This window comes from Rhinolophus ferrumequinum, chromosome 24 (genome assembly GCF_004115265.2).
Source record: "Rhinolophus ferrumequinum isolate MPI-CBG mRhiFer1 chromosome 24, mRhiFer1_v1.p, whole genome shotgun sequence".
NCBI classification, from domain to species: Eukaryota; Metazoa; Chordata; class Mammalia; order Chiroptera; family Rhinolophidae; genus Rhinolophus; species Rhinolophus ferrumequinum.
In genome coordinates, this window is record NC_046307.1 from 5,945,746 (window position 1) to 5,957,787 (window position 12,042).

The 12,042-nt window shown below is 56.5% G+C and overlaps 1 protein-coding gene across 2 annotated transcripts; it reads left to right on the forward strand.

Moving 5' to 3' along the window:
- Positions 1–11,927, forward strand: GPRIN1 (G protein regulated inducer of neurite outgrowth 1). 2 transcript variants are annotated; one of them, XM_033096289.1, is made up of 3 exons: positions 7–135; positions 1,561–1,680; positions 8,221–11,927. In XM_033096289.1, the coding sequence occupies exon 3, from the start codon at positions 8,386–8,388 to the stop codon at positions 11,122–11,124; it is 2,739 nt and encodes a 912-aa protein (XP_032952180.1). In that variant the 5' UTR covers positions 7–135; positions 1,561–1,680; positions 8,221–8,385; the 3' UTR covers positions 11,125–11,927. The 2 variants fall into 2 exon arrangements, with proteins under 2 accessions (XP_032952181.1, XP_032952180.1); XM_033096290.1 differs by lacking the exon at positions 1,561–1,680 and having other exon boundaries at positions 1–135.
- Positions 11,928–12,042: the final 115 nt, after the last annotated feature.

Here is a 12,042-nt window from a genome sequence, read left to right on the forward strand (position 1 = left end):
CCGGCGCCGAGGACAGCGGCGCCGAGTCCGCGGGTCCGCCCGCCAGCCCGGCCGGAGGCAGCCGAGGCCGCTCGGGCGGCGGCCGCGGGAGCCGGAGCGCAGCGCGTGGAGGAAACGGAGCGGCGGCACTGCCGGGTAAGCGCCGTGCCCGCACCTGCTGCCCCTCCGGGCGGGCGGCGTCGACCCCCTTCGTCTCTCACGCCAAGCCCGGAGTCGCTGTCCAGGGTCCTCAAACCGCCTGGGTGACGGGGCTTCGGCCCCGCGCGCGGCTTGTGTCCGGCGTGAGCTCGCGTGCGTGTGCGCGCGCGGCGGGGGCGGCGGGTGTCCATTGCCAGGCTCCTTGACGGGCCGGGGCGGGGCGGGGGCGGGTCCCGCAGTCCTGGCCGAGCCCCGGAGGGGCCCTGCGGGCCAGCGCGTACGTGTGTAGGACCCGGGCTCCGCGCTGGCCATGCCTCCCGCAGCCCCTTTGTTCCGCATGGCCGTGCGGGAGGGGGCGCTTCCCGCCACCGAGGGGCGGGGGTCCGCCCGCGTTGATTCATTTCTCCCCTGGAACAAGCTCAGCGCTGGAGTGGCTCTGCTGTCTACGAGACACCGAGCACACTCGCCGTGGCACATTTAGTGTGGCACACACGCTGGGGTCCCATCACACACTCACCGTGCGAGGCCACGGGTCCACACACATACACTATGGCCTTTGGTCATTCCATTGGACTCATACATTCGGCCACCTGTGCACCCACCCAGTACGCCAAGCGGGAGCCTTGTGTACACATCCAGGCATAGCTAGCTACGCACTCACACCCGCCATCGCTTATCACAGCACACTCAACTCGACAGTACTCCCTGATTATAACACACTCGCAGCCACCCTGCTCTGGCCTGCTTATGCCTGTTCACACCTGCTCATCACGGGTGCCCCTCGTGTACTTCCAAACCCTGGAGTAGGCGGTCACGATTGTGCACACACTCCCTGTCACACACTCTCTGTCTCTTAGCTTGCTGTCCACCCCTCACCCACACTCAGCCCAAGTGTGCACACACTCTTGCCCTCCTGGGGATGGATGGATGGATGGGTGGATGGATGGATGGATGGTCTGGGGGCGGTTTCTGAAAGGTTTGGCTATCACCCTTAGCTAGACTCCTTCCTTCTCCCTTCCAGCCCCAGACAAGAAGCTTTGCTGCTCTGAGGGTACTGGCATGCAAGGGGGTGAGGGGGCGAGGGCCGGCAGACACAGGCACATACTCACACCTGCCAAAGCCCCACAAACCTTTGTAAGTCTTGTCACCATGGGAGGAGGTGTTCGCTGGTGCCTGGCAGCCCTGGCTCCATATTGGGAAGAAATCGTTGAGGGAGAGGCATATGCTGGCTGGGTGTCTGGGCCAGAATGGGCATTTACAAGGGCTTTGCTGCTCAGGAGCAGGGCACAGGCGCCTGTGCACACATCCAGGCCAGCTCTCCCATGAGTGAGACTCTCAGGCCACGTGGCCACACATGTGCACACCCACAGGGTCCAACGCCCCCCATGGGACACAAACAAACAGTCCATTCTGCACGTACAGGTTGCCCATGTGCACACCAAGCTGTTCTTGAACAGAATGCAGGAACCAGGTCCTGCTCCCCAGGCTGGCCTACACTGGCGCAGACATCCACGAGCTGTCTACAGGCCCTCTGCACACCAGGTGAGCTGGCCCACACACCTACGGGGTCATTTTAATCTTTTACCTTAATTGGGCTATACCTCTGCTCATAGCGTGTGTGTGTTCCTGCAGACGGGCATGTGCATGGGCGACACTCTTGCTTCCTCTCCTGGATTCTCCCTGTACTGTTGCCTATTAGGTCCGGGGGATGAGGAGGACCCTTGGCCTGACCCCAAAGAGCACAAGCGTCAGTGTCCAAGACCTTAGCTGATACAAGTGGGAAGAACCCCGGCTTTGGGTTTAGACACAATAAGCTTTGAGCCACAGCCCCCAGCCCCAGCTGTATGGCCTTGGTGTTGTCTTCTCTCCCTCTGACCTGTGTCCTCCTCTGAGAAATAGGATGATAATATCCCCTTTATGAGGTTGTTGTGGAGTCCAGATGCTAAAGTAAGGCTGAAAGTGCTCGGCCCAGGGCTGAGCACACAGCGGGAGAGTGATGGATCTGGGTTCTAGAGGGAGGAGTGGGGGTGTGGAGGTGGCACCCTAGGCCTAGCCTGCTTCTTGGAGAAGTGGCTGGAGGAGACCAAGTCTTCCTCAAGAGCCAGGAAGGGCCTGGCAGAACTGTGAGCAGCAAAGCCTCTGGGAATGGTATCTTGGCTGGTCTTAAACTGAGGTCTGGGCCAGCTCTTCTAGATATAACTACACCCCCTCCCCCATTTCACAGATTGGGAAACTGAGGCCCAGAGTGTGGAAATACTCAACTAAAGTCATGGAGCAGGTCAAAGTCACTAAGCTCAGGCTTGACCCCACATCTTTCTAACCCCTGGCCAGGCTCTCTGTCCCTACCCCAGACCTGATCCCGTGTCAGAGAACCTCGAGCTGGGACTTGAGAAGCTGGCTTCTTCCAGGGGACGCTTTCAGAATGGACATGTTACCAGCTGGATCATGCCTGCCTCCCAGAACCTGTTTCTTCCTCTGGAAAATAAGAACACAACACCTGCCTGCCAGGTGTACGAGGTCTGCACATACGTAAACATAATAAAGGCTTGATGTATGTGAGGTCACCTCCCACCTTTCTGAGCATCTAAGTCAAGGGTCAGAACTCAGGTGGCTACAGGCCAGGTGGATAACATACTTGAGGGGCTGGCTTTAACAAAAATGATGGTACAAATTCAGTGACCAATGGCAACCAACAGTCAGCCTCAGTGTCCAGTACACCATAGGGAGGGTTGGAGATTGTGGCTAATTGAAGACTACACCCACATCTAACAAGGCAGCCACTTCTGGGCTCCAGCCATGCAGGAAGCACACTCAGATAGCCAAATTTAATTTTCCAAGAGAAGCTGGAAAACTGATTTTCACATGAAATCTTCTAATTTTTAGAAGTTAATTCCTTAAAAAAAATTTTTTGTTTTAGCACACTGGGTTAAACAAGCATGTCTGAGGGCTGGGTTTGCCTGCTTGTGCTCTGCTGTTGGCCTTCCCCTCCTCTGTCCCCTCCTGGGAGCACAGCTGGGCTCTGACAGACTGAGAAGACAAAAACAGGTCTTCCACATACACAGCCTGGCTCTAAAGTGCAGAGCACATGCACCCCTCATCTTCTGTAATTCTCACAACAGCCCTGTGGGAACAGGGGGTGGGTTTGTCAAGGTCCCTAATGAGGAGCAGGGACTGAGCCGAGGTCACAGAGCTGGTAAGTGGGGAGCTGTCCTGACTTGCTGCACAGGCCGCACCCAGGGCGAGGGAGCTTGTTGGAGTGGCTAGTGTGAGGGGACCCCAGGGTAAAAGGAGGGGTTGAGAACTCAGCACTCCTCCTACAGCCCTTGCTGACTCCTTCCAACTCCGTCTCCAGTTCCCCGTACACCTGCCGGGCAGCAGTGCCATTCCTATTTTCCGCAGAAGGAAACAGGTTCTGAGTCAGGCATGGCAGGCAGACCCCAGCCGTCACCAGAACCTGAGGGCTCTCACTTGCCCATCTACCCAGTCGACCTGGCTTGTAGCATCCTTTCCCACAGTCACAAGGACCAGGTAGATGAGAGGTCTGAAGCAAGGGACCTACAGGTCAGAGCTGGCTCACAAAAGTGAGTTCTTTGGCCTGTGCGGTACTTTTTAAATTAGCCAACATTGAAAATATAGAAAAATCCAGATTGATGACTGCTCAAAAAAATTAGGAGGACTGGCCATGCAGGAGCCACATTTACTTCTCTGCTTAAAACGCCCCAGGAGTTTCCCTGTAGCCTAAGGATAAGTCCCCACTCCCCCGCGGTGGCCCCCGCACGACGCTCCCACCTGCCTCCTCCGTCTCCCCCTTCCAGCTCCACTCCAGCCACTCAGGCCTCGTCATGGCTGCCGGTGCTGTTACCTCCTCAGAGGGGCCTTCCTCGACCATGTGTTAAACCAGCTGCCCACTCCCTTGTCTTCACAGCATCTGTTATTTAAAATTGCATTTCTTATTTGCTTACTTGTTAATTGCTCTCCCCCCAATCTTTACACACCTGGAAGGGCATTCTTATTCACTGTTGTATCCCCAGTACCAAAAACAGTGTTTAGAACATTGCACATATGCTCAATAAATGTTAAATCAGTAAATGAATTCCTAATTCGCTGGTAGAACTGAGCGCAGCTGCCCCAAGGGCCAGTGCCCTCCAGGTTGCCACAGTCCCCACCCCTCCCTCTTGCCTCCCTCACCCTGAGGGTGTCAGGAGTCTTTAATCATCTCATTTGCTCTGCTGTTTTTCTTGTGGGAGAAAAATACTCATCTGTGCCCATCTCACCATCAAGAGGCAAAAAATGATGATGGATGCAGTCCATCCCACTCAAATCTAATGACAGCCTGATCCCGGTGAGCCAGTGACCTTCCAACTCATTTTTATGCTGCTGAAAACCAGATCCAAAGAATTCCAGCCAGACCTCTCCTGTGTTTCAAACCTGTCTCCCACCTGCTGGACGTCCCCCCATAAGTCCTGTAGGCACCCAGTTCACTTTCTCCAAACCAGTGCCCTACCATCTTCTGCAAAACTGCTGCTCCCTCTGCACCCCCATTTTGGGGATGCCCCCCACCCCCAAGTCATATAAACCCAAAGCCTGGGCACCCAGTGGTGAACAGCGGGAGCTGAGTCCCCATCCAAGGACCTGAGGTCTAGGCAGAGACCCAGAGGAATAAAGGGCTAAGGGCAGAGTGACACGAGTCTGGTTCCCACTAGAGGCTGTGGGAACCCCACGGGAGGTGGGGGCAAAGAAGGCTTTCAGAGGAGGAGGCATTTAAACTGAGACCTGAAGGTTGGGTGAAAGCCAGGCGAGAGGGTGTGTAGAGGCTGAGGTGGGAGAGATGTGCAGCCATGGAGGAACCCAGGGAGGTGGTGCGTGTGTGTGTGCGTGCATGCGTGTATTTGTGTGTGTGTGTGTGCGCGTGCGTGTGTGCTCATGTGTGAGTGAATATGGGTGTGTGTGCGTGTGCATGTACATGCTTTGGGGGAGGGAGACGTGATGAAGCATATAGCCCAGCAGGTCAGTAAGTCCGCAGGGACTGGAAAGCACATTATGAAGTTGGACGTGACCCCACAGGTAATATGGAGTCATTAAAGGTTTCTTTCTTTCCTGTTCTTTTAGAAAGCAATATGTGCACATATAACCCAACTTCAGACTTCGCAAAGGGGCATACAAAAAAGTCTCTTCCACTTCCAGACCCCTGGTCTCCCTTCTCAGAGGCAATCATTGCTAAAATTTCATAGGTTTACTTCCCGAAATGTTCTCTTTATAACCAAGCCATAGATGTGTATTTGTTCTTTTCCTTGGCTACACTCATGGAATCCCACTGGCCATGCTGTCCCCTGGCTTTTTTGACTTGTCTTGGGCATCCTTCCTCATCACCCCACACTTTCTGACAGTGGTCGCCCTGCATTTCACAAATCTGCTGCCTGCTTCTCACCACCAGCCATGGCCTCGTGCACCTTCAATGCACCATCAGGTTATCTTGAAAAGCGTCTCTGGAGGTGGGCATGCTGGCCTACATGCTATGGGCACTGAGAACTTTGATGGAAATTGATAAATGTCCTTCTAAAAAGATTATAGCCTATTTACTTCCCCAAAAAGAACCAGGGGAAGTAAATTGTATGGAATGGCGTGGTTGGACCAACATCTTAGAAAGATCATTCAGTCCTTCGTTTGCCAAATACTTATCGGGAGCTACCAGCTTACTACTTGCCAGTCATTGTTCTCCACCCTGAGGATATATCAGTAAACACAACAAAATCCCTCCATCTGAAGCTGACATTCTAATGGGAGAGACAAATCGTAAGCAATAAAGCAATGTAATATGTCGGGCAGTGACAGATACTCTGAAGAAAATCTGAGCAGGGCACCGGGGCTGCAGAGCACCCGCAGTGTTGGGGAGGAGGCTGTTTTATCCAGGAGGGGTCAAGGAGCGGGCCATGCAGCGAGCCGGTGGGACAGCGTTGTAGGCAAAGGTCAGGGCAGGAAGTGTTCAAGGCTCAGCCAGGCAGCCAGTATGGTGGAAGCAGCATAATCGAGGGAGAGATAATGGGGCCAGAAAATACAGGGTTTCATGGGCCATTGTAAGGAGGTTGCTTTTGCTTTGCATGAGATGGGAATACATTGCCTGCTTCTGAGCACAGGAGGGGTGAGGTCTGTCTTGGGTCCTACCGAGATCCCTCCGGCTGCCATGTTGAGAAGGAGCTCTGTTGGGTGAAGGACAATACATTGGTCCTGAGTGCAGTTGCTGAACACCCAGGTGGCATATGATGCGGGTTAAGCTCAGAGTAGTGGCCAGATTGTGGGTATACTTTGAAGGTAGAGCCGTTACATTTTGCTGATGGATGGGACGTGGGCTGTGAAAGTCAAGGGTGAGTAGGGATTTGGGCCTGAGCACCAGCACAGTGGCTCTGGAGATGAGGGCAGGAAGAGCAGGTTTGGGGGCATTGGGAGCTCGGCTCACTTTGGTGGCTGAGTATAATGAAGCGGAGTTGCTTGCAGACCCTCCCCCTGGCTGTCCCAAGTACCACATGTGGCTTACCCAAAACACAACTCTCCCTTTCCCCACATCTCCTGCCACGACCATCACCCAGCAACCCACACACCCCCAGCCAGAACCCTGCAGGCTCCCCTCACTGTCACCCCCACAGCCAGCTGGTTCCTGTCTGTTTTCCACCTCCCCATGCCCAGGACCTCTGCTGTAACGTCTCCCATCTAGACCACTGCAGCTGCTCAGGGTCGCAGGCAGAGAAGGGGCTGCATGAATGAATGAAGAACTGGATGAATGAGAGATTCATTTGCAGCCCCCTCCTGGGTCTTGGCCAGCCCCTCTCACACCATCCCAGAGCAATCTCGGAAAATGCACGTATTGGACTGTGTCCCTTCCTCGACTATCAACTGTTCACAACTCCCCAAGGCCTACACAGCCTCGAACTGGTGGCCTGCAGACACATTTTGTTTGGCCCCATAGTGTTGTTGTTTTTGTTTTGTTTTGTTTTGTTTTTTAAAGATTTTATTGGGGAAGGGGAACAGGACTTTATTGGGGAACAGTGTGTACTTCCAGAACTTTTTTCCAAGTCAAGTTGTTGCCCTTTCAGTCTTAGTTGTGGAGGGTGCCGTTCAGCTTCAAGTTGTTGTCCTTTCAGTCTTAGTTGTGGAGGGCGCAGCTCAGCTCCAGGTCCAGTTGCCGTTGCTAATTGCAGGGGGCACAGCCCACCATCCCTTGTGGGAGTTGAACCGGCAACCTTGTGGTTGAGAGGATTGCGCTCCAACCAACTGAGCCATCCGGGAGCTCAATGACAGCTCAGCTCAAGGTGCCCTGTTCAATCTTAGTTGCAGGGGGCGCTGCCCACCATCCCTTGTGGGACTCGAGGAATTGATCTGGCAACTTTGTGGTTGAGAGCCCACTGGCCCATGTGGGAATCGAACCAGCAGCCTTCGGAGTTAGGAGCACAGAGCTCTAACCACCTGAGCCACCGGGCCGGCTCCTGTTGTTTTTTTAAATCTTAACTAGGATGCTTTACATCAAAGTACTGGACTTCCCACTTCTCACTGGTCCTACCAGGATACATTTCTCCAGAGCAGCACTTGGCTGGTGGAGTAATGGTTCCCTCTTCGACAGGGCATGTGCTCGCACTTTGCCGTAGTCCTCACTACTCCCTACTATTTTATACCTAGCCTGCTTCTGTCACTTCAATTACCTACCTGGCTCCTATGGCATCAGAGCTTGTGACCCATGGGCAAGAAGACAAAAGCATAATTTCTGGGTAGCATATTGCATGGGGTGGGCTGACAAGGGAGCGGTAGATGAAGTTGAAAAGTTAGACTGTGGCCAATTGTAAAGGGTCTTGAATGCCATGTTAGGAAGTCTGGCCCTTATCCAGAGGCCTCTGGGAACAATGAAGCAGGGGAGTGATGTGGAGGTGTTAGTGCTTTTAGCCCAGACTTGTTGGACATGAGGAGACCAGACGGCGACAGAGAACCTGGTGGGGGCCTGGCTGCCAGGAAGAGGGTGAGAGAGAGGAGGCACGTATAGAGGCTCCTCCCAGCTGGGTCTCCCCTGAGTCTGAATCTGCTCTTTCTGTGTTTCAGAACCAGACAGCAGCCTGGAGCTGAAGCATGGTCATGAGGACAGTTGGGCTGTGCTGAAGACCCAGCTGGCTCCAGCTGTTTTGAAAGGACTCCAGCCCCCCAGGACCCCAGCCAACAGCCCTCTGCTGCCCACAGGATGGGAGCCTGGGGGCTGGGAGCCTGGCCATGAGGGACAACTGCCCCTCCCAGCTAAAGGCCAGCCCTGCACCCCCCAGGCATACCCCTACCCAAAGCCCTGGCATGGACTCCAGACACAGCAGCCCCAGTGGGGCTAGGGAAGGGGCCTCCTGCTCTGAGGGTCTTGGAGGGAGCTTGGCCTGCCCCTCCCTGACCTGCATTCCTCCCCAAGAGGCAGCCACCAAGGAGACGGTTGGGGCACATGGAGCCTCAATCTCAGGGACCCCAGAAGTCACCTTCTCTGGGAAGCCAGAGCCTGTGTCCTCAGTGAAAACTGATCCTTCGTCCTTAAAGAACAGAAATCCTATGTTCTTGGAGAAGGTGGACTCCAAGTCTTCAACGCAGGCAGACCCCACTTCCATCAGAAAAGAAGATGCTGGGTCCTTGAGAAAGGCAGATCCCACGTTCATAGGAAAGACAGAGCCTGCGATCTTGGGAAAGGGGGATCCTGTGGTTTCTGAAAGGATGGATCCTGGGACCCCAAGAAAGGAGGATCCTGGATTCTTGGGAAAGGTAGATCCTGCATGCTCCAGCAAGATGAATGCAGTGTCCCCAAGGAAGGAGGATCCTGTATCCTCAGCCAGAGTGGATCCTGTGTGCCCAAGACAGGAGGAGTCTAAGTATGCAGGACAAAAGCTTCCTATGTCCTCAGAAGAGATGGGTCCTGCCTCTGCGGGCAAGGTGGATCCTGGGCCCTTGGAAACGCTGACTTCAGTGTCATCTGGCAAAATTGAGCCTGTGTCCTCTGGAACAGTGGCTCTGGGGTCAACAGGAAAGGTGGGCCCTATATTCTTGGAGATGACAGACCCTGTATCTATGGGAAATGCAGACACTGTGTCCTCCACGAAAGAAGACGCTCAGTTCTTGGGAAAGACAGATCATGGTTCCTCAGGAAAGGGAGATCCTGTGTCTGTGAGAATGACAAAAACTGGGTCTGCTGGACAGGTAGAACCTGTGTCTTCAGGCAAGGTTGGTCCAGTTTCTTTGGGAAAGGTGGATCCTGTGTCCTCAGGAAAGCCAGAGCCCTTGTCTCCTGGGCAGGCTGAACCGATGTCTGCGGGAAAGGCAAAAACTATATCCTCAGGAAAGGAGGACCCAGCGTCCTCCAGAAAGGTGGATCCCATTTCTGTGGGAAATACAAAACCATCATCTTCTGGAAAAGTGAATCCTGAATCTTCAGGAAAGGTAGACCCTGTGTCCTCAGGTCCAGGGGATCCCAAGCTCTTGGGGACAGCGGAACCCTCATCCTCTTTAGAAGCTGAGGTTGTGACTGGGGGGAAAGCAGATCCACTGTCCTCAGAAAAGGCAGGTCCTATGGCCTCGGGGAAGTCAGACCCCTGGGCCTTGGGCAAGGTGGACCCTGTGAGCAGGGGAAAGGCAGAAACTGTGCCCCCTGGAGAAGTGGACTCCATGTCTCTGGGAAAGGTGGCCCCCACGACTCTAGGAAAAACAGTCCTGGCACCCTCAGGAAAAGCAGAAGCTGTACCAGAGGGAAAGGTGGGTCCTCTGCCTCTAGAAAAGGGGAATCCTGTAAACGCCACAAAGGTGGACCCCAAGACCACAGGGAAAGCAGAACCCAAGTCCCAGGGCAAAGCTGAAACAAAGCCCCCTGAGCAGGGAGGCCCTTCTTCATCAGGAAAGGCAGAGGCTGCATCTCTGCAGAACGAGAAGCCACCGGCCTTGGAGAAGGGGGATCCCGGATCCTCAGAAAAAGCAGACCCTGTTGCTTTTGGAAAGGTGGAACCTGTGGCCCCGGGGAAGGCCGACTCTGCACCTCTGGGAAAAGCCGAGCCCCCATCCTCGGGGAAGGTGGCCCTCCTGACTCTGGAGCAGGTGGAGGCCTCTTCGTCCACGCAGTCAGATGGCAAAGCCTGCGGCTCAGCCTCTTCTCCCTCGGGTGCGGGAAGTGGCGGGGACCGCGTTGAGCCAGCGACGGCGTCCAGCACGGAGGCCTTTGACCTCGTCCAGAAAGACCCGGAGGCTGCAGGGGCCCAGAGAAGCCCCGGCCTGGAGGCCGCTGCTCCCTTGCCTGGGCCACGGACTCGCGACAACTTCACTAAGGCACCGTCGTGGGAGGCGAGCGCTCCACCGCTGCCGCCACGCGAGGACGCGGGCACGCAGGCGGGCGCGCAGGCCTGTGTGTCGGTGGCCGTGAGCCCCATGTCTCCGCAGGATGGCGCGAGCGGCCAGGCCTTCAGCTTCCAGGCGGGGTCGGGCGCGCCCAGCCCCGCACCCAGGCCGCCCTCGCGCCGGGACGCGGGCCTGCAGGTGTCGCTGGGCGCGGCCGAGATGCGCTCCGTGGCCACGGGGCCCATGACCCCGCAGGCCGCCGCACCGCCCACCGCGCCCCCCGCCTTCCCCGAGGTGCGAGTGAGGCCCGGCTCCGCGCTGGCAGCCGCCGTGGCGCCCCCGGAGGCGGCCGAGCCTGTGCGCGACGTGAGCTGGGACGAAAAAGGCATGACGTGGGAGGTGTACGGCGCCGCCATGGAGGTGGAGGTGCTGGGCATGGCCATCCAGAAGCATCTGGAGCGACAGATCGAGGAGCACGGCCGCCAAGGGGCGCCCGCGCCGCCGCCCGCCGCCGGCTCAGGCCCCGGCCGTGCGGGCTCAGTGCGTGCCGCGCCCCCCGAGGGCGCCGCCAAGCGCCCACCCGGCCTCTTCCGCGCGCTGCTGCAGAGCGTGCGCCGGCCGCGGTGCTGCTCACGGGCAGGACCCACGGCCGAATGATCTGCCCCCCCAAACCCTTTTTGTACGCCCTGGTTTCCAACCTTCTCAGGCTCCCTTCTTGACCCCAGGCCCCTAGAAGGGATCCCCTCGACGCGCGACAGCCCTCCGAGTGGTGGGCAGCCTCTAGGGCCCTCATCCCCTTCTTTTCAGCCCCCTCCCATACCACACAAATGTACCCCTTCTACCCAGCTTCCTTGTGGTCATGAGCCCATGAGCCCAGCCCTGAAACCCTACTGTCCCCTCACAGCCTTCAGCTCCGCTCCCACTCGGTCACACTGTGACCTCGGGACCTGCTCACCACCCCTACCCTGAGAGCTGAGGCAGCCCCGGGAGATGTCCAGATTGGTGCGCTGACATTGGCGGCCAGGTCCCCAGAATGGGAGAGACTGTACGAAAACTCCAAGTGTGCAAGGATTGGCGTGTGAGGCCCCCCGAGTGTGCAGGGCTCTGAAAGTGAGGCCCTGGGCGTGTGTGAGTGTGTGTCCTCGCCATGGGCTGGCCCCCGTGGCCCGGGCATCTCTTGCATGCTGGTGGTCATCCCCAATTCCTGTCAGACCCTCACTGGCCCATCCCCCAGCCCTGTGTCCACCCTCGTAGGTCACCCGGTCATAATTCCCAGGCAGCTGCAGGGGTGCCCTGGGGGCTCAGTTAAAAGGAGAGTCACAGCAAGGTCAGAGGGTCTCAAACAGGTCTGGGGATCACAGGCAGAGGCTCACTGAAGGTCTTGGGCCACAGGCAGCCTGGTGACAGCTGGTCTTGGGTATTGGGGGCAGAACGGAGAGCACGTTCTACCACAATTGTCCTTTAAAGGCCACCCTCTCCAGCCCCTCATACCCCCTGTGCTGTGAGCCCCACAAGTCCCTGAGGATCAATCAAGTACCCCTGTCCCCACTCCTCCAGCCACAGTTTTTGGCTACA

Bases quoted from the DNA above. Each gene is read 5' to 3' on its own strand.
- GPRIN1 (XM_033096290.1), top strand. From the start codon at position 8,386: ATGAGGGACAACTGCCCCTCCCAGCTAAAGGCCAGCCCTGCACCCCCC.